The 21335-nt window shown below is 38.7% G+C and overlaps 2 protein-coding genes across 2 annotated transcripts in view; one reads left to right on the plus strand and one right to left on the minus strand.

The window, feature by feature from the left end:
- The window catches only part of LOC108134100 (uncharacterized), an 81523-nt gene that overhangs the window by 53198 nt on the left and 6990 nt on the right, over nucleotides 1-21335 (plus strand). The window lies entirely within an intron of this gene.
- LOC108134107 (luciferin 4-monooxygenase-like) lies at nucleotides 8425-10623 on the minus strand. Its single transcript, XM_017254292.3, has 5 exons — nucleotides 10439-10623; nucleotides 10175-10382; nucleotides 9925-10111; nucleotides 9755-9868; nucleotides 8425-9690 (listed from the first exon to the last, which is right to left on the minus strand). The coding sequence occupies exons 1-5, from the start codon at nucleotides 10577-10579 to the stop codon at nucleotides 8736-8738; spliced, it is 1605 nt and encodes a 534-aa protein (XP_017109781.2). The 5' UTR covers nucleotides 10580-10623; the 3' UTR covers nucleotides 8425-8735.

The raw sequence follows: 21335 nt of genomic DNA on the forward strand, positions 1-21335 counted from the left end.
CGCTCCCCCCCCTCAGATTCTTCTTTCATTTCGCAGCCCATCAAAGGTCCTTTGTCTCTGTGGCTCTCTTGGGGATTTTGCCTTTTAATGCCGGATACGGAAATACACACACTCAGGCCCCCCACTCTCAGAGGGTGTGTGGTGGGGTGGGCGGTACACATGTAGGAGGAGACCCAATCAAGCGTAGCTCTCATTTTTGTGTGTAAATGTCGCCTATCAATGCTTAATAATGTCATAAAATCAAAAAGTCAGGCCAAGAGAGGGCAGCACAACAATGATTTCGATTTCTTACAAAATACACTAAGAGAAAAAAATATAAAAATAATATTATAAACATCTTAAGGCATTATAGATTTTTTAAAATTTAAATTAAATCTTTAATATATTAATTTCTAATTCCAAAACCCTTATTTTCTCTTAGTTTATGACCATACCCCCCTTTATTTTCCATGAGTTTCCCTGAGCTCTTGTGCATATAACTGACACTGGGAGGGCATTTTTCCAGGACATGTGCCATCATGTGCCGCCTTTCGAGTGGCCACTCCCTCCTCCTTGACCTTGCGACAGAGATAGCATTAGCAATGCCAACAACCGAAAGAGAGACAAGACAAGCTGTCTTGCAGCATAAAAACGAGAATTTTCACGAAAAATCTTGCTGCGTTTGCTGGAAAATATGCAAGGATTTCCCCCCCTACATTTTTTTTTTCTTTTTCTGAATATTCCACATCTTTCGTTGGACCGTTATTGACTCGAGTTGGCATTTTTTTATTTTATGCATATTTTTCGTCGAGTGTTCGGCATACAGAAAAAAAAAAAACTGTTATATATGCAGAGGATGTGGACCGGCCGTCGAGTGTTTGACAAATTGTTATACTTGTATGCTGAATTTGGTGATTTGGTTGCATAATTGCCATACCTCTGGGTTATCTAGAGGGGTTATCCTTTTTTCTAGATTTTCATTGATAATATTTGAGGTTAAGAAGATCAGCTGCGCTTTAATAAGCCTCTGACCTTTACTCTCATTGCATTTTCTTTTTGTAATCTTTTCAATTATTTGCTCAAGTTCTCAAATAAATATTTGATATAAAAATTCACTATATATTTGATATGCATATGTACATATTTATGTAGCATTTATTCAAAGGACACAAGTTGCATGAGGCTACATCTCAAGGACTGGCAACAATGGCAAATTGTTTGGCCATATGAATGGTGACAAAATGCGAATGGCTGTGACTTCCTCTGCACTTTCTATGTCTCTTTCTCTTTCTCTGTCTCTGTTTGTCTGCCTCTGGCTCTATTTCCCCTCACTCCCACTAGCTATGTATTTGTGTGTATTACAAGCTCACACTTCACTTCTCGTGGCATCCCTTTCCCTCTGCCCCTGGGCCAATTTTCGCATTTTTATGCATGTTTTGACATGTTCAAGCATCGTTGGCGTCACTTCGCGATGTCAGGCATGCAACATTTTATGACCCTCACACATACATACACAAGCATCCGAATAATATATATTATATATGTACATATATATACAATCTTCATTATATATTGTATAGTGTTGTATAATGTATATATATTTTTGCAGATCAGATAGAACTGCAGGCCGTTTTCGTTTTTCGGTGTCTGTCTGCCTGCTTTTGTGGCTTGCTTTTGTTTCCATTCCCCATCCTCTCCCCCTTTCCCCACACACACACACACACACACACACACACACACACACACTCACACACCATTCACATTACCAATTTTGCGTTTCGAGCTTTTTCGCATTTGTTTAACACTTAAATGGGCAGCAGACCATTCGCTGACGTCGCCGTCGCTGTCGCTGTCGCTGCCGGCGTCGCTGCGTCTCGATAACAATTTTAATAGGCCATTTAATTTTTAATTAATTCTTCAAGCGCCAGTTGCCATGTCATAAAAATGTTTGGCTGTCATGTTTGTCCTGTTTTCTGTCCCGGACCGTTCTTGATGATGATCATGATGTTTTTCTGGCCATTTAATGACATGTTTTTGTTTCATTTGGGGCCCTCTGGTCGTGTCTCTGTCTCTCTGTGTTCTGCATATCATTATTATTATACCGATATTTCTTTATTTTTTTATTTTTTTGTAGTGTGAGCTTTAGGGTCGAGGGCCGAGGGTCGAGGGTTGGACTATGAGTAGGTACTTTGGAACTCACTCCAGAAATAATCCGCAATTTGCTTTGTTTATTGAACATTTGTCTATTTATGACGATGAGGGGGCGCGCGCCATGTTTTCTGTCGCAATTTCATTACTCAAAACATGCTGACGCTGGCAGGCACTGAAAGAAAAGTTTAAAAACAAACATTTTTAACTATTTACTTGCCTTTTTGCAAAATTTTAATAAAAAGTGTGACCAGCTTAGTGTATATGGTTGATTATGTGAGCTTACCTTGCCTAAAATGTCTCAAAATTTAAGTATTTCTTAAGCTATGCTTTGTTTTAAGCTTAATTATCATATTTTGTTGTCTTTTGTGCCATTTTTTAATAAAAAGTTTTGATTTATTAGATATATAGGCCTGTTAGTGTGACCTTACCTTGCCTAAAATGTGTCAAATTTAGTGCATTTCCTTAGAAATGTCCTATTTTCATATTGAAAACGTCTTATTCGCTGGTTTTTATATCATTTTCAGTCATAAATTTTATTACTGTGTAAATTCTGTAATTAAATCGTTGAGCGAATAAGAGAGTCGACGACACCCCCTAGCCCACTTGCCTACTTTGGTGCTTGACCTCCAGTCCAATGCTTGGAGGCTATCTAACCTTCAACCGCATCCGCCCTATAACCAACGACCCACCCACCAGTCCACCCAGCCTATACCCTTGTCCTTGCCATACACCCCCAATGCGCATTGTTTGGTTTTATATTTGGAAATTTTTGTGACTCTCTTAATAGCTTTTTGTGAAAATTAATTTCTTAGCTATTAGAGGCTCTTGTCGACTCCCCCCACGCTTGTAACCCCCCCATCCACTCAGCTCCCCTCAGTGTATGTATGTGCCTGTGTGATGGAGAGTATTTTGTAATTACTTTATGCCCGAAAATTGCCGTAGTAAAATATTTCTTGCTGGCTTTTGGTTTGGATTTTACAGTCGCTTTAGGGCAAGAACAAAAGCAGTTTTTGGCTAGAAAATGGAGGCTGAGCGCCTAAAGGGAGGGGGGCACAGACGGGGGGACAAACGTTGACCCGGCCAAGGCTGTGAACTGCCAGCCTCGGCCTCTGCCTTCTGGTGGCTACTGTTGGGTTTCAACGAAAACTAATGAAATAAAATGCCTGGCCAGGCCAACGAAACTAAACGCTACCGAAACTAACTCCATCAGACTTGAATTTACTAAAATATAGTTAGTACTTGTGCTAAAATATTTACTTAAAAGAAAAAGTAAGTCATATATTTTAAAACTTGAACTGTTTTCCATGTGGGTGCTAATTAAGGTGACCGTATTAAAAAAGAAAATTACCAAAAATCCCAAAACTATAAATTATTTTGGTATTTTTTAGTTCCTAAGAAGTAGGCCTTGATTTTTTTTGAAACCCCACCTTGGCAGAAAAATGAAAATATTTCAGTCAGTCGTCGCCTGGCATTCGTCTGGCTCGGGTCGGCTCATCTTTTCTTATTTTTCTGCTTTTATTTTTTTAATAATTATTTTATTTTGCAATTTTGCAACTGATTTTCTTATTTATTTTTATTTTTTTGATTTAAAACAAATAAGAACCAAGGCTATTAGTCGAACTGGCGGAACTGCATCTTCTTCTACTGAAGTCCTCATATATCTGATTTTTTATTTATTTTTATTAATTTTTCTTGCCTTGGGCCTTAAAGCAGAGATTTATTTCTGGATCTCCTGATTCTTTTTTCTTATCAATATTTATTTTGTTTTTTAATAATTAATTTTATATTGCAATGGTATCTGGAACTCCACCATTATGCTACTGTTTTTAAATGGATCCCTCTAGCCCTGTTCTCCCTCTGATTTTCTTCTTAAATATTTTTTATTTTTACATTTTATTTTTTTTGTTTTACCTTGGAATCTAGAAGTTCGGGACTTTTCTTGCGGACTTTAAAAATGAGAAGAGCCATATTCTTCGGAAATCTACCATTATGCTACTGTTGCTACTCTAACCTGATTTTCTGATTTTTCTTTATATTTTTATATATATCTTTTCGTGCAATGGTCTTTAGTTCATGAAAGCCAGGGTCTCGCCGGATTTTCTTAAATATTTTTTATTTTTACATTTTATTTTTTTTGTTTTACCTTGGAATCTAAAAGTTCGGGACTTTTCTTGCGGACTTTAAAAATGAGAAGAGCCATATTCTTCGGAAATCTACCATTATGCTACTGTTGCTACTCTAACCTGATTTTCTGATTTTTCTTCATTTATTTATATATATCGTTTCGTGCAATGTAACTAAAGTTTTTGAAAGCCAGGGTCTAGCTGGGTTTTCTTAAATATTTTTTATTTTTACATTTTATTTATTTTGTTTACCTTGGAATCTAGAAGTTCGGGACTTTTCTTGCGGACTTTAAACGTCAGCAGAGCCATATTCTTCGGAAGTCCACCATTATGCTACTGTTGCTACTCTAACCTGATTTTCTGATTTTTCTTTATTTATTTATATATATCTTTTCGTGCAATGGAACTAAAGTTTTTGAATGCCAGGGTCTACCCGGATTTTCTTAAATATTTTTTATTTTTTCTTTTTATTTTTTTTGTTTTACCTTGGAATCTAGAAGTTCGGGACTTTTCTTGCGGACTTTAAAAATGAGAAGAGCCATATTCTTCGGAAATCTACCATTATGCTACTGTTGCTACTCTAACCTGATTTTCTGATTTTTCTTTATATATTTATATATATCTTTTCGTGCAATGGTCTTTAGTTCTTGAAAGCCAGGGTCTCTGGCCTGATTTTCTTCTTAAATATTTTTTATTTTTACATTTTAATTTTTTTGTTTTACCTTGGAATATTTTTTGTTCTTGTGACCTGGTCTATGGATCTGTTTTGTCCGGGTGATCCTCGTACCTGATTTTCTTATTTAATATTTTTTCATTTATTCATTTAATTTTTTTCTTATACCTTGGATTCTAATTGAACTCCGTTCCAAGGCAGAGAATTCTTGTTTTTAATATTTTCCCAATGCTCTTATTTAATATTTTTTATTTATTAATTTTATCTTATTTATCCGTCCTTGGAATCTAGAAGTTCAGAATTTTTCTTGTGGACTTTTAACGTGAGAAGAGCCATAATCTTCGGAAATCCACCATTATGCTACTTGCTCTCTATCCTGATTTTCTTATTTAATATATTTTTATTTATTTATTTAATTTTTTTTGTCTTACCTTTGAATATTTTGTGTTCTTGTGACCTGGTCTATGGATCTATTTTGTCCTGGTATTCCTCGTACCTGATTTTCTTATTTAATATTTTTTATTTATTTAATTTTTTCTCATACCTTGGAATCTCTGGCTTTGGTGTTTTTATGGCCTGGTCTTTAATTTGAAGACTCTTTGACATGCCATGTGGCAAATTACCAAAAATTACCACCCAAAACATCAGTTATGTCACCGGAAAACTGACCAAAGTAGTCCAGAGTCCGGACAGAATGTTGTACATACGTGGGCACTTTGAAACCATTACCACACCCCCTCAGACTCAGAGGGTCTTCATTTCATAACCCCAAAACCCGAACCCTTAAAACCCATTCCAAATTCCCAGACCGGATTCAAAAATTTCAATCCCCTCCCCCAACCAACATGGAAATCGTTTTTACCCCTCATGTTATATATTTATATAGCCCTGGCAGAGTTGGCTTTAACTTTTCTACGAAAATTGCTACGCATAATTGCCAGTTTTTACCAAGGGGGGGACTATGAAGGGTATACCCTTAATCCGTTAGAGAAATCTTCCAGTTAGTTGGTGGGCGGTAGAGGCGTGGCCCGTGGTCATGGTCGACATGTGTGCGTCGTTAGTTAGTTAGTTATAACTACATACAATTTTATGGATGCCATATTGTAAATGTTATAATTTTCACTAACAATTTTTAGCAACTGGCTGCCCGCTAGAATATAGAATGGTCGAGTCGGTGGACGGTTGCCAGAGGGGCGTGGCACTGTGTGGGGCAGTGTGGGCGTGTATGAACGATGGGCATACGACGATGATAATTTTCAACAACTTTTCCGCCGAGCGTGTGAAACAAGCTCATTGAGATGGCAAAAGGGCAAAGGCCACAGGGCCAAGAATGGCCTAGAGAGCCCATCTTCTCATTCCTATTTTATTTTTATTTTTTTTTTGCTCTTAAACGTGCTTGGGTTTTTAAAGTATTTTTCTTTTCATTTAAACTGAAAAGCATTTTCTCTGTTTTGTTCATCCAGATTTTACTCGTGTTTTTGGGTTTTTTTTCTGTTTCTATTTCGGGGTTTTAATACTCTAACACTGAGGGGTATAGTTACTACTATATAGCTACTATATAGTATAGTTACTTACTATATACTCTGAGGGGTATAGTTATTATTATAGATATTTTTTGGTATTTTATTTGTGTTGAGTTTAGTGTTTGCTTAGAAATCTATCAACATTAAAGTTAGATATTAAAATATGTTAGTAAAGTCTACAATTTCATATTTAATCGTACCTCTTAGAGTATCTCAACTTCGACTCTTTTCTAAACTTTTCTTTTTTTCTATTCGCCTATTTGTATGTGTTTTTTTTTGCTATTGTCGTTTGGCTTTTTATTTTGCCAGTAATAAAATTTAATACATACACAGTCGCACACAGACACACACTCTTGGCATACTCACACGCACAATTTTACTCAATTATAAAAGTTTCCACATTAAAAGTTCATTGCAGAACCAGAACCAGAACCGAATGCCAGAGAGAGGGGGGCTGGCTTTCCGTGTTGGGTTAGGTCGTGCCCAGTAGTAAGGCCTAGGTCCTGTTTTGTCGCAGGACCTGCGAATGGTCGGTCTGCTCCTCTGATTTTCAATCCCAGTCCTGCAGTTCCTGCAGTCCTTCCTGGCCACCACCTCATCCTTCTACGGCGAGGCAAACAACATCAAAGCCAAAGTGTCCCCGACAGAAAAAGTTACGTGTCGTAGAATGGTTTTTTTTTTTCCAAGCCAGTCTGAGAAGAGTACTGGGGCCTGGGCGGAAAAATGTGGGAAATGTGTCTGCCCCGAAAAAGGTTGTTGTGCCACATGCACATGGACCGGTGGCTCTGGTGGCTCCGGTGGGGGCAGCACATGTTTACCAACTGAATCCTGGTATTATATGTATGTACGTATGTATGTATACATTTTTTTTGTCCTCGTGTTGTCGGCCAGGAAAATGACTTTATCTGCTCCTGCTAATCTGCTCCAGCATCTGCATAGTCCGTCCTGCTAATTAGATTAAGGATCAAGTCCTGGAGGCTGTTAAGCTGCGAATGGGATCACGTAGCAGGACACTCGGTAGTCAAGTGTGACATTGCTAGAAATTCGCAGCTTCCTCATCCATTTAATGGGGTTTACCCCCCCTCCCAGCTCACTAATTCAATTGCCTCTAACTTATGGAGTTGGAAGGCTCGTTTTGGAATCAAAACTATTTGTTTTCCAATATAATGGGTTATCCTTGTCGCGAAAAAAAGGGTTACTCCTTGAAGGAGGAGTCAAAATTCTCTCCACGTCTCTTGGAAAGGTTCTCATAGTACTGCTGATAATCTTTTCCAAAGAAGCTTCCTCCTTATACATTGAGGAACCTTTTAGACTAAATCCTGCTCCAAACCCTGTCCCGGGCATCGTAAAAATGCCTCAATTTCATCAGTCGATCGATCGATCGATGTCTTTAATAAATCACTATCTAAACTATAACTGCCTCTGTCTAGGAAGTGAAACCTTAGTTATAGTGATAACCAGATGGCAATAAACTGCCTTATCTGGATGACCTGCATCAATGAAACACCTGATTTTCAACAAGTACTAGTTCTTTTCAAAACAATCTGTGAAAAGTCGAAGTCATATAAGTAATAATAGGGATTTGGAGGCAAATCCATAGATGCACCATTGCATAAACTTGAAACTGTTATGATGATACAATGATAAGGATCAGATAATCTTATCAGTAGGAAACTATTCAGATAATGACACACTTCGTAAATGACAATAATTTTAAAGAATATTATAAGATAGTGCTAAGAGTTATCAGATAGCCTGATACTCTGAAAAATTTATTAAAGGTGCCTGAAAGTATGTTACAATAAAACAGATTAAGATTTGGAGGATGGTTCTTTGAAGAATTTTAAAGATTTTAGCTTCGAAAGTGAACCTCTTCAATGCATACTTTCTTCTTAAAGAGCCTTGATATCTTAAAAATCTTCAGAAGCTCCCGACTATAATAATACCCATAACTACCCACAAAAAGACTGAAAAGTTTGAATTAATTTTTTTTTATTATAATAAACAGATTTTACAAAAAAAAAAAAAAAAAAAAAGGGGTTAAACTATATAGACTGAATGATTAACGATATGACTTACATATATATCCACTATCCACAGTGGACTTTGGTGTTTCCCTTTTGAGGGATTAGTGTCCACTGCAGTTACAATTTATGGCTTATGGCTATCCAAAGGTCACCCTACCGTCGAGGGCCCTCGACCAAGGTGCTTCGCCAACAGCGTTTCAAGTATTCCTATTATTTGCCAGCACTTAAGATTAGAAACAGACTTGGAGTGCCACCGATCTCACTTGCGAGCTGCATTTTGGGCTACGAAGACGTCGCGTGCCACCTTTCGCATTGTCTTGCCATTGACATTGGCTGGCAGCTTGTCCGTAAAGACGACTCCGGCCCGGAGCTGCTTCTGGGTGGCGGGAAGCTTCTTGGCCACATGATCCGCTATCTCCTGGGCCGTGACATTGGCACCCTTAGCCTTCACCACCAGAGCACCAGCAGCATCGCCCTCCCGCTCATCGTAGATGCCCACCACGCAGACGTCCTGCACCTGCGGCATCTCCGTGATGACGCTTTCGATCTCGGTGGGCCAGTAATGGAGTCCCTGGTACTTGAGGATCTCCTTCTTCCGGTCCACTATATACAGGAAGTTCTGATCATCAAAGTAGCCCAGGTCGCCGGTGTGGAACCATCCCTCAAAGTCCTGCATGCGGCGTGTCTCGACGGGATTGCCGTAGTAACCGTTCCACGCCTGGCCCGTATGGACATAGATCTCGCCCACCTCATTGTAGCCCAGATTCCGGCCATCCTCATCCACAATACGGATTTTAATGCCCGGTATGGGCCTTCCGGCTGACGCAACATTGCTGATTCCGATATTGATGGTGATGGCGCCCACCTCCGTCATTCCATACCCAGAATTGAGCATGGCGCTCTTGCAGATCTGCTGGGATTTCTGCAGGGTAGACGCGGAAACTGAACCGCCGCCATAATTGAGGAGCGTGATGGGCGATAGGGCCTCGGGAGTAGCATCCGGGCAGCTAATCATGGCCGAAAGATGACGCGGTGGCAGTACAGCGTAGTTGATCTTGTACTTCTTTACCAGACTGACGAAATATTCGGGACTAAAGGGCTTGTTGCTAATGATGCGAGTGCATCCGAAAACGGTGCTGAACACAAAGGCCCACAGTCCGGTGATCCAGTCCAGGCAACTTCCAATATAAATCACCGATTCGCTGGTAATCAGCCTGCAATTACAAAGTTTTAAATATTTAAAAATAATTCATAATAATATTATATTCTTAATCTTACATGCTATCCTGAATCAAAATGCTATTGGAAATGCACACAGCCTTGGGCAGGCCAGTGGTTCCCGAAGAGCACAGAATAGCCACTGTCTGGTCACCATCCCTCAGGGGTTCCGGCCTAAAAAAAGCCACAATTTGTAACTCATTAGGTGGCTGGACACTCATTCCACTCACTGATAAATCCTTTCCGTGGTGGTGGGATCCAGAAGAGTCTCAATGCTGGACACTCCCTCGATATGATCAGTTAGGGTGAAGATCTCCGGATGCCATCCTTTGGTGGCCTCATGGATCTTCTCGTACTCGTGGCCATCACAGAATATCAGAGTTGGCTTGGTGATCGAGAAGACATGTGTCAGTGTACCTAGACCGCAAAAGTAACCCATTATTTTTTTTAATCAAGAGACCTCCATACCGCCGGACTCACCTTGATCGAGTACAGGATTCACTGCGTGGAAGGGTGTGGCATTCATCAGACATGCCACACCCAGGGGCATTACATAGGTTGAGTTCTTGGCGGCAATTCCAATGACATCCTTGTAGTTAAGACCGCGCTTCTTCAGGTACTGGGCTATGCGAATGGCCCAGGTGAGTCCTTTCTCGAAAGTGACAGCCACTCCATCCACATCGCATATCTGGAGATTGGGGACGGGTGACATAATCGAATTTCTCTACAAATCCTGGAGCTTACCTGGCAGACGTTCTTTGGCCAGTTACGCATGTTATTAAATATAATCCTGCCAACGGAGGTGTCATATTTGTAAATGGGATTCCGCTTGGCTCCGCTCCAGACGTTATCCTTTTCGCTGTAGCTCACGGGTATCATGGCCATGGTTTCGGTGCTTCAAGTACGTGAGTGGTGTCTCCGATGTAGTGGACTGTGCTGGTCGCAGACAAGTGCAGGGCTATTTATAGTCATTCAGACCTCTGAAAATCCACGTTCGATAGAGACGCTCCATGCTGGCACCTTGAGTGGATCCGCTGCAAGTGGCTAACACCTGTAATATCTTATCTGAGCCTTCAGCAGATAGTGCGCCAAATGTCTATCTAATCACATGCGAATTCATTAAATTCTAAATCGAAACAAAAGGAAATCCCTAGTCCACCACAGATAATTGGCCATTAACAAGGGCTGTAAATAGGGGAACACTAGTTGCTGTTTACACCTGACCATATCTCTGCCTCAAATCACGCGAACTGTCCAGGAAATGGAGGAGTGTAGCCACCACTGCCCGTCTTTATGGCCCGTCAGATTGGCTTGCTATCAAAACAATAGAGTCATTGATTTCTTAATCCCATTCAGTTCCTAGCGAAATTCTCTATCCAAGGGGTACCCCCATAAAATCAGGGTTTTCGCGATTTCGGCACTTTTTCTCCTTCCGATGGCCATTTCTCTTCCAATTTGTATCCGATCAGGAAACAAAGTACCATTTAGTAATCAGGGAACTCAAAAGCTACTTTCCTCATTCAAAACATTGCGGAAATATCGTTTTTAAATTTTTTGAATTTTTTCCTAGGGGTACCCCTGCAAAATTGTGGGTTTCCCGATTTTGACACTTTTTCTCCTTCCGATGGCCATTTCTCTTCCAATTTGTATCCGATCAGGAAACAAAGTACCATTTAGTAATCAGGGAACTCAAAAGCTACTTTCCTTATTCAAAACATTGCCCTAATGTCGTTTTTAAATTTTTCGAATTTTTCCTAGGGGTACCCCTGCAAAATTGTGGGTTTTCGCGATTTTGACACTTTTTCTCCTTCCGATGGCCAAGGCTCTTCCAATTTGTACCCGATCAGGAAACAAAGTACCATTTAGTAATCAGGGAACTCAAAAGCTACTTTCCTTATTCAAAACATTGCGGAAATATGGTTTTTAAATTTTTCGAATTTTTTCCTAGGGGTACCCCTGCAAAATTGTGGGTTTTCGCGATTTTGACACTTTTTCTCCTTCCGATGGCCATTTCTCTTCCAATTTGTATCCGATCAGGAAACAAAGTACCATTTAGTAATCAGGGAACTCAAAAGCTACTTTCCTCATTCAAAACATTGCGGAAATATCGTTTTTAAATTTTTCGAATTTTTTCCTAGGGGTACCCCTGCAAAATTGTGGGTGTTCGCGATTTTGACACTTTTTCTCCTTCCGATGGCCATTTCTCTTCCAATTTGTATCCGATCAGGAAACAAAGTACCATTTAGTAATCAGGGAACTCAAAAGCTACTTTCCTCATTAAAAACATTGCCCTAATATCGTTTTTAAATTTTTCGAAATTTTTCCTAGGGGTACCCCTGCAAAATTGTGGGTTTTCGCGATTTTGACACTTTTTCTCCTTCCGATGGCCATTTCTCTTCCAATTTGTATCCGATCAGGAAACAAAGTACCATTTAGTAATCAGGGAACTCAAAAGCTACTTTCCTCATTCAAAACATTGCGGAAATATCGTTTTTAAATTTTTCGAATTTTTTCCTAGGGGTACCCCTGCAAAATTGTGGGTGTTCGCGATTTTGACACTTTTTCTCCTTCCGATGGCCATTTCTCTTCCAATTTGTATCCGATCAGGAAACAAAGTACCATTTAGTAATCAGGGAACTCAAAAGCTACTTTCCTCATTAAAAACATTGCCCTAATATCGTTTTTAAATTTTTCGAAATTTTTCCTAGGGGTACCCCTGCAAAATTGTGGGTTTTCGCGATTTTGACACTTTTTCTCCTTCCGATGGCCATTTCTCTTCCAATTTGTATCCGATCAGGAAACAAAGTACCATTTAGTAATCAGGGAACTCAAAAGCTACTTTCCTCATTCAAAACATTGCGGAAATATCGTTTTTAAATTTTTCGAATTTTTTCCTAGGGGTACCCCTGCAAAATTGTGGGTTTTCGCGATTTTGACACTTTTTCTCCTTCCGATGGCCATTTCTCTTCCAATTTGTATCCGATCAGGAAACAAAGTACCATTTAGTAATCAGGGAACTCAAAAGCTACTTTCCTTATTCAAAACATTGCCCTAATATCGTTTTTAAATTTTTCGAATTTTTTCCTAGGGGTACCCCTGCAAAATTGTGGGTTTTCGCGATTTTGACACTTTTTCTCCTTCCGATGGCCATTTCTCTTCCAATTTGTATCCGATCAGGAAACAAAGTACCATTTAGTAATCAGGGAACTCAAAAGCTACTTTCCTTATTCAAAACATTGCCCTAATATCGTTTTTAAATTTTTCGAATTTTTTCCTAGGGGTACCCCTGCAAAATTGTGGGTTTTCGCGATTTTGACACTTTTTCTCCTTCCGATGGCCATTTCTCTTCCAATTTGTATCCGATCAGGAAACAAAGTACCATTTAGTAATCAGGGAACTCAAAAGCTACTTTCCTTATTCAAAACATTGCCCTAATATCGTTTTTAAATTTTTCGAATTTTTTCCTAGGGGTACCCCTGCAAAATTGTGGGTTTTCGCGATTTTGACACTTTTTCTCCTTCCGATGGCCATTTCTCTTCCAATTTGTATCCGATCAGGAAACAAAGTACCATTTAGTAATCAGGGAACTCAAAAGCTACTTTCCTTATTCAAAACATTGCCCTAATGTCGTTTTTAAATTTTTCGAATTTTTTCCTAGGGGTACCCCTGCAAAATTGTGGGTTTTCGCGATTTTGACACTTTTTCTCCTTCCGATGGCCATTTCTCTTCCAATTTGTATCCGATCAGGAAACAAAGTACCATTTAGTAATCAGGGAACTCAAAAGCTACTTTCCTCATTCAAAACATTGCGGAAATATCGTTTTTAAAATTTTCGAATTTTTTCCTAGGGGTACCCCTGCAAAATTGTGGGTTTTCGCGATTTTGACACTTTTTCTCCTTCCGATGGCCATTTCTCTTCCAATTTGTATCCGATCAGGAAACAAAGTACCATTTAGTAATCAGGGAACTCAAAAGCTACTTTCCTTATTCAAAACATTGCCCTAATGTCGTTTTTAAATTTTTCGAATTTTTTCCTAGGGGTACCCCTGCAAAATTGTGGGTTTTCGCGATTTTGACACTTTTTCTCCTTCCGATGGCCATTTCTCTTCCAATTTGTATCCGATCAGGAAACAAAGTACCATTTAGTAATCAGGGAACTCAAAAGCCACTTTCCTCATTAAAAACATTGCCCTAATGTCGTTTTTAAATTTTTCGAATTTTTCCTAGGGGTACCCCTGCAAAATTGTGGGTTTTCGCGATTTTGACACTTTTTCTCCTTCCGATGGCCAAGGCTCTTCCAATTTGTACCCGATCAGGAAACAAAGTACCATTTAGTAATCAGGGAACTCAAAAGCTACTTTCCTTATTCAAAACATTGCGGAAATATGGTTTTTAAATTTTTCGAATTTTTTCCTAGGGGTACCCCTGCAAAATTGTGGGTTTTCGCGATTTTGACACTTTTTCTCCTTCCGATGGCCATTTCTCTTCCAATTTGTATCCGATCAGGAAACAAAGTACCATTTAGTAATCAGGGAACTCAAAAGCTACTTTCCTCATTAAAAACATTGCCTTAATATCGTTTTTAAATTTTTCGAAATTTTTCCTAGGGGTACCCCTGCAAAATTGTGGGTTTTCGCGATTTTGACACTTTTTCTCCTTCCGATGGCCATTTCTCTTCCAATTTGTATCCGATCAGGAAACAAAGTACCATTTAGTAATCAGGGAACTCAAAAGCTACTTTCCTCATTCAAAACATTGCGGAAATATCGTTTTTAAATTTTTCGAATTTTTTCCTAGGGGTACCCCTGCAAAATTGTGGGTGTTCGCGATTTTGACACTTTTTCTCCTTCCGATGGCCATTTCTCTTCCAATTTGTATCCGATCAGGAAACAAAGTACCATTTAGTAATCAGGGAACTCAAAACCCACTTTCCTCATTAAAAACATTGCCCTAATGTCGTTTTTAAATTTTTCGAATTTTTCCTAGGGGTACCCCTGCAAAATTGTGGGTGTTCGCGATTTTGACACTTTTTCTCCTTCCGATGGCCATTTCTCTTCCAATTTGTATCCGATCAGGAAACAAAGTACCATTTAGTAATCAGGGAACTCAAAAGCTACTTTCCTCATTCAAAACATTGCGGAAATATCGTTTTTAAATTTTTCGAATTTTTTCCTAGGGGTACCCCTGCAAAATTGTGGGTGTTCGCGATTTTGACACTTTTCTCCTTCCGATGGCCATTTCTCTTCCAATTTGTATCCGATCAGGAAACAAAGTACCATTTAGTAATCAGGGAACTCAAAAGCTACTTTCCTCATTAAAAACATTGCCCTAATATCGTTTTTAAATTTTTCGAAATTTTTCCTAGGGGTACCCCTGCAAAATTGTGGGTTTTCGCGATTTTGACACTTTTTCTCCTTCCGATGGCCATTTCTCTTCCAATTTGTATCCGATCAGGAAACAAAGTACCATTTAGTAATCAGGAAACTCAAAAGCTACTTTCCTCATTCAAAACATTGCGGAAATATCGTTTTTAAATTTTTCGAATTTTTTCCTAGGGGTACCCCTGCAAAATTGTGGGTGTTCGCGATTTTGACACTTTTTCTCCTTCCGATGGCCATTTCTCTTCCAATTTGTATCCGATCAGGAAACAAAGTACCATTTAGTAATCAGGGAACTCAAAAGCTACTTTCCTCATTAAAAACATTGCCCTAATATCGTTTTTAAATTTTTCGAAATTTTTCCTAGGGGTACCCCTGCAAAATTGTGGGTTTTCGCGATTTTGACACTTTTTCTCCTTCCGATGGCCATTTCTCTTCCAATTTGTATCCGATCAGGAAACAAAGTACCATTTAGTAATCAGGGAACTCAAAAGCTACTTTCCTCATTCAAAACATTGCGGAAATATCGTTTTTAAATTTTTCGAATTTTTTCCTAGGGGTACCCCTGCAAAATTGTGGGTTTTCGCGATTTTGACACTTTTTCTCCTTCCGATGGCCATTTCTCTTCCAATTTGTATCCGATCAGGAAACAAAGTACCATTTAGTAATCAGGGAACTCAAAAGCTACTTTCCTTATTCAAAACATTGCCCTAATATCGTTTTTAAATTTTTCGAATTTTTTCCTAGGGGTACCCCTGCAAAATTGTGGGTTTTCGCGATTTTGACACTTTTTCTCCTTCCGATGGCCATTTCTCTTCCAATTTGTATCCGATCAGGAAACAAAGTACCATTTAGTAATCAGGGAACTCAAAAGCTACTTTCCTTATTCAAAACATTGCCCTAATATCGTTTTTAAATTTTTCGAATTTTTTCCTAGGGGTACCCCTGCAAAATTGTGGGTTTTCGCGATTTTGACACTTTTTCTCCTTCCGATGGCCATTTCTCTTCCAATTTGTATCCGATCAGGAAACAAAGTACCATTTAGTAATCAGGGAACTCAAAAGCTACTTTCCTTATTCAAAACATTGCCCTAATATCGTTTTTAAATTTTTCGAATTTTTTCCTAGGGGTACCCCTGCAAAATTGTGGGTTTTCGCGATTTTGACACTTTTTCTCCTTCCGATGGCCATTTCTCTTCCAATTTGTATCCGATCAGGAAACAAAGTACCATTTAGTAATCAGGGAACTCAAAAGCTACTTTCCTTATTCAAAACATTGCCCTAATGTCGTTTTTAAATTTTTCGAATTTTTTCCTAGGGGTACCCCTGCAAAATTGTGGGTTTTCGCGATTTTGACACTTTTTCTCCTTCCGATGGCCATTTCTCTTCCAATTTGTATCCGATCAGGAAACAAAGTACCATTTAGTAATCAGGGAACTCAAAAGCTACTTTCCTCATTCAAAACATTGCGGAAATATCGTTTTTAAAATTTTCGAATTTTTTCCTAGGGGTACCCCTGCAAAATTGTGGGTTTTCGCGATTTTGACACTTTTTCTCCTTCCGATGGCCATTTCTCTTCCAATTTGTATCCGATCAGGAAACAAAGTACCATTTAGTAATCAGGGAACTCAAAAGCTACTTTCCTTATTCAAAACATTGCCCTAATGTCGTTTTTAAATTTTTCGAATTTTTTCCTAGGGGTACCCCTGCAAAATTGTGGGTTTTCGCGATTTTGACACTTTTTCTCCTTCCGATGGCCATTTCTCTTCCAATTTGTATCCGATCAGGAAACAAAGTACCATTTAGTAATCAGGGAACTCAAAAGCCACTTTCCTCATTAAAAACATTGCCCTAATGTCGTTTTTAAATTTTTCGAATTTTTCCTAGGGGTACCCCTGCAAAATTGTGGGTTTTCGCGATTTTGACACTTTTTCTCCTTCCGATGGCCAAGGCTCTTCCAATTTGTACCCGATCAGGAAACAAAGTACCATTTAGTAATCAGGGAACTCAAAAGCTACTTTCCTTATTCAAAACATTGCGGAAATATGGTTTTTAAATTTTTCGAATTTTTTCCTAGGGGTACCCCTGCAAAATTGTGGGTTTTCGCGATTTTGACACTTTTTCTCCTTCCGATGGCCATTTCTCTTCCAATTTGTATCCGATCAGGAAACAAAGTACCATTTAGTAATCAGGGAACTCAAAACCCACTTTCCTCATTAAAAACATTGCCCTAATGTCGTTTTTAAATTTTTCGAATTTTTCCTAGGGGTACCCCTGCAAAATTGTGGGTTTTCGCGATTTTGACACTTTTTCTCCTTCCGATGGCCAAGGCTCTTCCAATTTGTACCCGATCAGGAAACAAAGTACCATTTAGTAATCAGGGAACTCAAAAGCTACTTTCCTTATTCAAAACATTGCGGAAATATGGTTTTTAAATTTTTCGAATTTTTTCCTAGGGGTACCCCTGCAAAATTGTGGGTTTTCGCGATTTTGACACTTTTTCTCCTTCCGATGGCCATTTCTCTTCCAATTTGTATCCGATCAGGAAACAAAGTACCATTTAGTAATCAGGGAACTCAAAAGCTACTTTCCTTATTCAAAACATTGCCCTAATATCGTTTTTAAATTTTTCGAATTTTTTCCTAGGGGTACCCCTGCAAAATTGTGGGTTTTCGCGATTTTGACACTTTTTCTCCTTCCGATGGCCATTTCTCTTCCAATTTGTATCCGATCAGGAAACAAAGTACCATTTAGTAATCAGGGAACTCAAAAGCTACTTTCCTCATTCAAAACATTGCGGAAATATCGTTTTTAAATTTTTCGAATTTTTTCCTAGGGGTACCCCTGCAAAATTGTGGGTTTTCGCGATTTTGACACTTTTTCTCCTTCCGATGGCCATTTCTCTTCCAATTTGTATCCGATCAGGAAACAAAGTACCATTTAGTAATCAGGGAACTCAAAAGCTACTTTCCTCATTCAAAACATTGCGGAAATATCGTTTTTAAATTTTTCGAATTTTTTCCTAGGGGTACCCCTGCAAAATTGTGGGTTTTCGCGATTTTGACACTTTTTCTCCTTCCGATGGCCATTTCTCTTCCAATTTGTATCCGATCAGGAAACAAAGTACCATTTAGTAATCAGGGAACTCAAAAGCTACTTTCCTCATTCAAAACATTGCGGAAATATCGTTTTTAAATTTTTCGAATTTTTTCCTAGGGGTACCCCTGCAAAATTGTGGGTTTTCGCGATTTTGACACTTTTTCTCCTTCCGATGGCCATTTCTCTTCCAATTTGTATCCGATCAGGAAACAAAGTACCATTTAGTAATCAGAGAACTCAAAAGCTACTTTCCTTATTCAAAACATTGCCCTAATATCGTTTTTAAATTTTTCGAATTTTTTCCTAGGGGTACCCCTGCAAAATTGTGGGTTTTCGCGATTTTGACACTTTTTCTCCTTCCGATGGCCAAGGCTCTTCCAATTTGTATCCGATCAGGAAACAAAGTACCATTTAGTAATCAGGGAACTCAAAAGCTACTTTCCTTATTCAAAACATTGCCCTAATATCGTTTTTAAATTTTTCGAATTTTTTCCTAGGGGTACCCCTGCAAAATTGTGGGTTTTCGCGATTTTGACACTTTTTCTCCTTCCGATGGCCATTTCTCTTCCAATTTGTATCCGATCAGGAAACAAAGTACCATTTAGTAATCAGGGAACTCAAAAGCTACTTTCCTCATTCAAAACATTGCGGAAATATCGTTTTTAAATTTTTCGAATTTTTTCCTAGGGGTACCCCTGCAAAATTGTGGGTTTTCGCGATTTTGACACTTTTTCTCCTTCCGATGGCCATTTCTCTTCCAATTTGTATCCGATCAGGAAACAAAGTACCATTTAGTAATCAGGGAACTCAAAAGCTACTTTCCTTATTCAAAACATTGCCCTAATATCGTTTTTAAATTTTTCGAATTTTTTCCTAGGGGTCCCCCTGCAAAATTGTGGGTTTTCGCGATTTTGACACTTTTTCTCCTTCCGATGGCCATTTCTCTTCCAATTTGTATCTGATCAGGAAACAAAGTACCATTTAGTAATCAGGGAACTCAAAAGCTACTTTCCTCATTCAAAACATTGCCCTAATATCGTTTTTAAATTTTTCGAATTTTTTCCTAGGGGTACCCCTGCAAAATTGTGGGTTTTCGCGATTTTGACACTTTTTCTCCTTCCGATGGCCATTTCTCTTCCAATTTGTATCCCATCAGGAAACAAAGTACCATTTAGTAATCAGGGAACTCAAAACCCACTTTCCTCATTAAAAACATTGCCCTAATGTCGTTTTTAAATTTTTCGAATTTTTCCTAGGGGTACCCCTGCAAAATTGTGGGTTTTCGCGATGTTGACACTTTTTCTCCTTCCGATGGCCATTTCTCTTCCAATTTGTATCCGATCAGGAAACAAAGTACCATTTAGTAATCAGAGAACTCAAAAGCTACTTTCCTTATTCAAAACATTGCCCTAATATCGTTTTTAAATTTTTCGAATTTTTTCCTAGGGGTACCCCTGCAAAATTGTGGGTTTTCGCGATTTTGACACTTTTTCTCCTTCCGATGGCCATTTCTCTTCCAATTTGTATCCCATCAGGAAACAAAGTACCATTTAGTAATCAGGGAACTCAAAACCCACTTTCCTCATTAAAAACATTGCCCTAATGTCGTTTTTAAAATTTTCGAATTTTTTCCTAGGGGTACCCCTGCAAAATTGTGGGTTTTCGCGATTTTGACACTTTTTCTCCTTCCGATGGCCATTTCTCTTCCAATTTGTATCCGATCAGGAAACAAAGTACCATTTAGTAATCAGGGAACTCAAAAGCTACTTTCCTCATTCAAAACATTGCGGAAATATCGTTTTTAAATTTTTCGAATTTTTTCCTAGGGGTACCCCTGCAAAATTGTGGGTTTTCGCGATTTTGACACTTTTTCTCCTTCCGATGGCCATTTCTCTTCCAATTTGTATCCGATCAGGAAACAAAGTACCATTTAGTAATCAGGGAACTCAAAAGCTACTTTCCTCATTCAAAACATTGCGGAAATATCGTTTTTAAATTTTTCGAATTTTTTCCTAGGGGTACCCCTGCAAAATTGTGGGTTTTCGCGATTTTGACACTTTTTCTCCTTCCGATGGCCATTTCTCTTCCAATTTGTATCCGATCAGGAAACAAAGTACCATTTAGTAATCAGGGCACTCAAAAGCTACTTTCCTCATTCAAAACATTGCGGAAATATCGTTTTTAAATTTTTCGAATTTTTTCCTAGGGGTACCCCTGCAAAATTGTGGGTTTTCGCGATTTTGACACTTTTTCTCCTTCCGATGGCCAAGGCTCTTCCAATTTGTATCCGATCAGGAAACAAAGTACCATTTAGTAATCAGGGAACTCAAAAGCTACTTTCCTTATTCAAAACATTGCCCTAATATCGTTTTTAAATTTTTCGAATTTTTTCCTAGGGGTACCCCTGCAAAATTGTGGGTTTTCGCGATTTTGACACTTTTTCTCCTTCCGATGGCCATTTCTCTTCCAATTTGTATCCGATCAGGAAACAAAGTACCATTTAGTAATCAGAGAACTCAAAAGCTACTTTCCTTATTCAAAACATTGCCCTAATATCGTTTTTAAATTTTTCGAATTTTTTCCTAGGGGTACCCCTGCAAAATTGTGGGTTTTCGCGATTTTGACACTTTTTCTCCTTCCGATGGCCATTTCTCTTCCAATTTGTATCCGATCAGGAAACAAAGTACCATTTAGTAATCAGGGCACTCAAAAGCTACTTTCCTTATTCAAAACATTGCCCTAATATCGTTTTTAAATTTTTCGAATTTTTTCCTAGGGGTACCCCTGCAAAATTGTGGGTTTTCGCGATTTTGACACTTTTTCTCCTTCCGATGGCCATTTCTCTTCCAATTTGTATCCGATCAGGAAACAAAGTACCATTTAGTAATCAGGGAACTCAAAAACTACTTTCCTCATTCAAAACATTGCGGAAATATCGTTTTTAAATTTTTCGAATTTTTTCCTAGGGGTACCCCTGCAAAATTGTGGGTTTTCGCGATTTTGACACTTTTTCTCCTTCCGATGGCCATTTCTCTTCCAATTTGTATCCGATCAGGAAACAAAGTACCATTTAGTAATCAGGGAACTCAAAACCCACTTTCCTCATTAAAAACATTGCCCTAATGTCGTTTTTAAATTTTTCGAATTTTTCCTAGGGGTACCCCT

This window comes from Drosophila bipectinata, chromosome XL (genome assembly GCF_030179905.1).
Source record: "Drosophila bipectinata strain 14024-0381.07 chromosome XL, DbipHiC1v2, whole genome shotgun sequence".
Taxonomy (NCBI): domain Eukaryota; kingdom Metazoa; phylum Arthropoda; class Insecta; order Diptera; family Drosophilidae; genus Drosophila; species Drosophila bipectinata.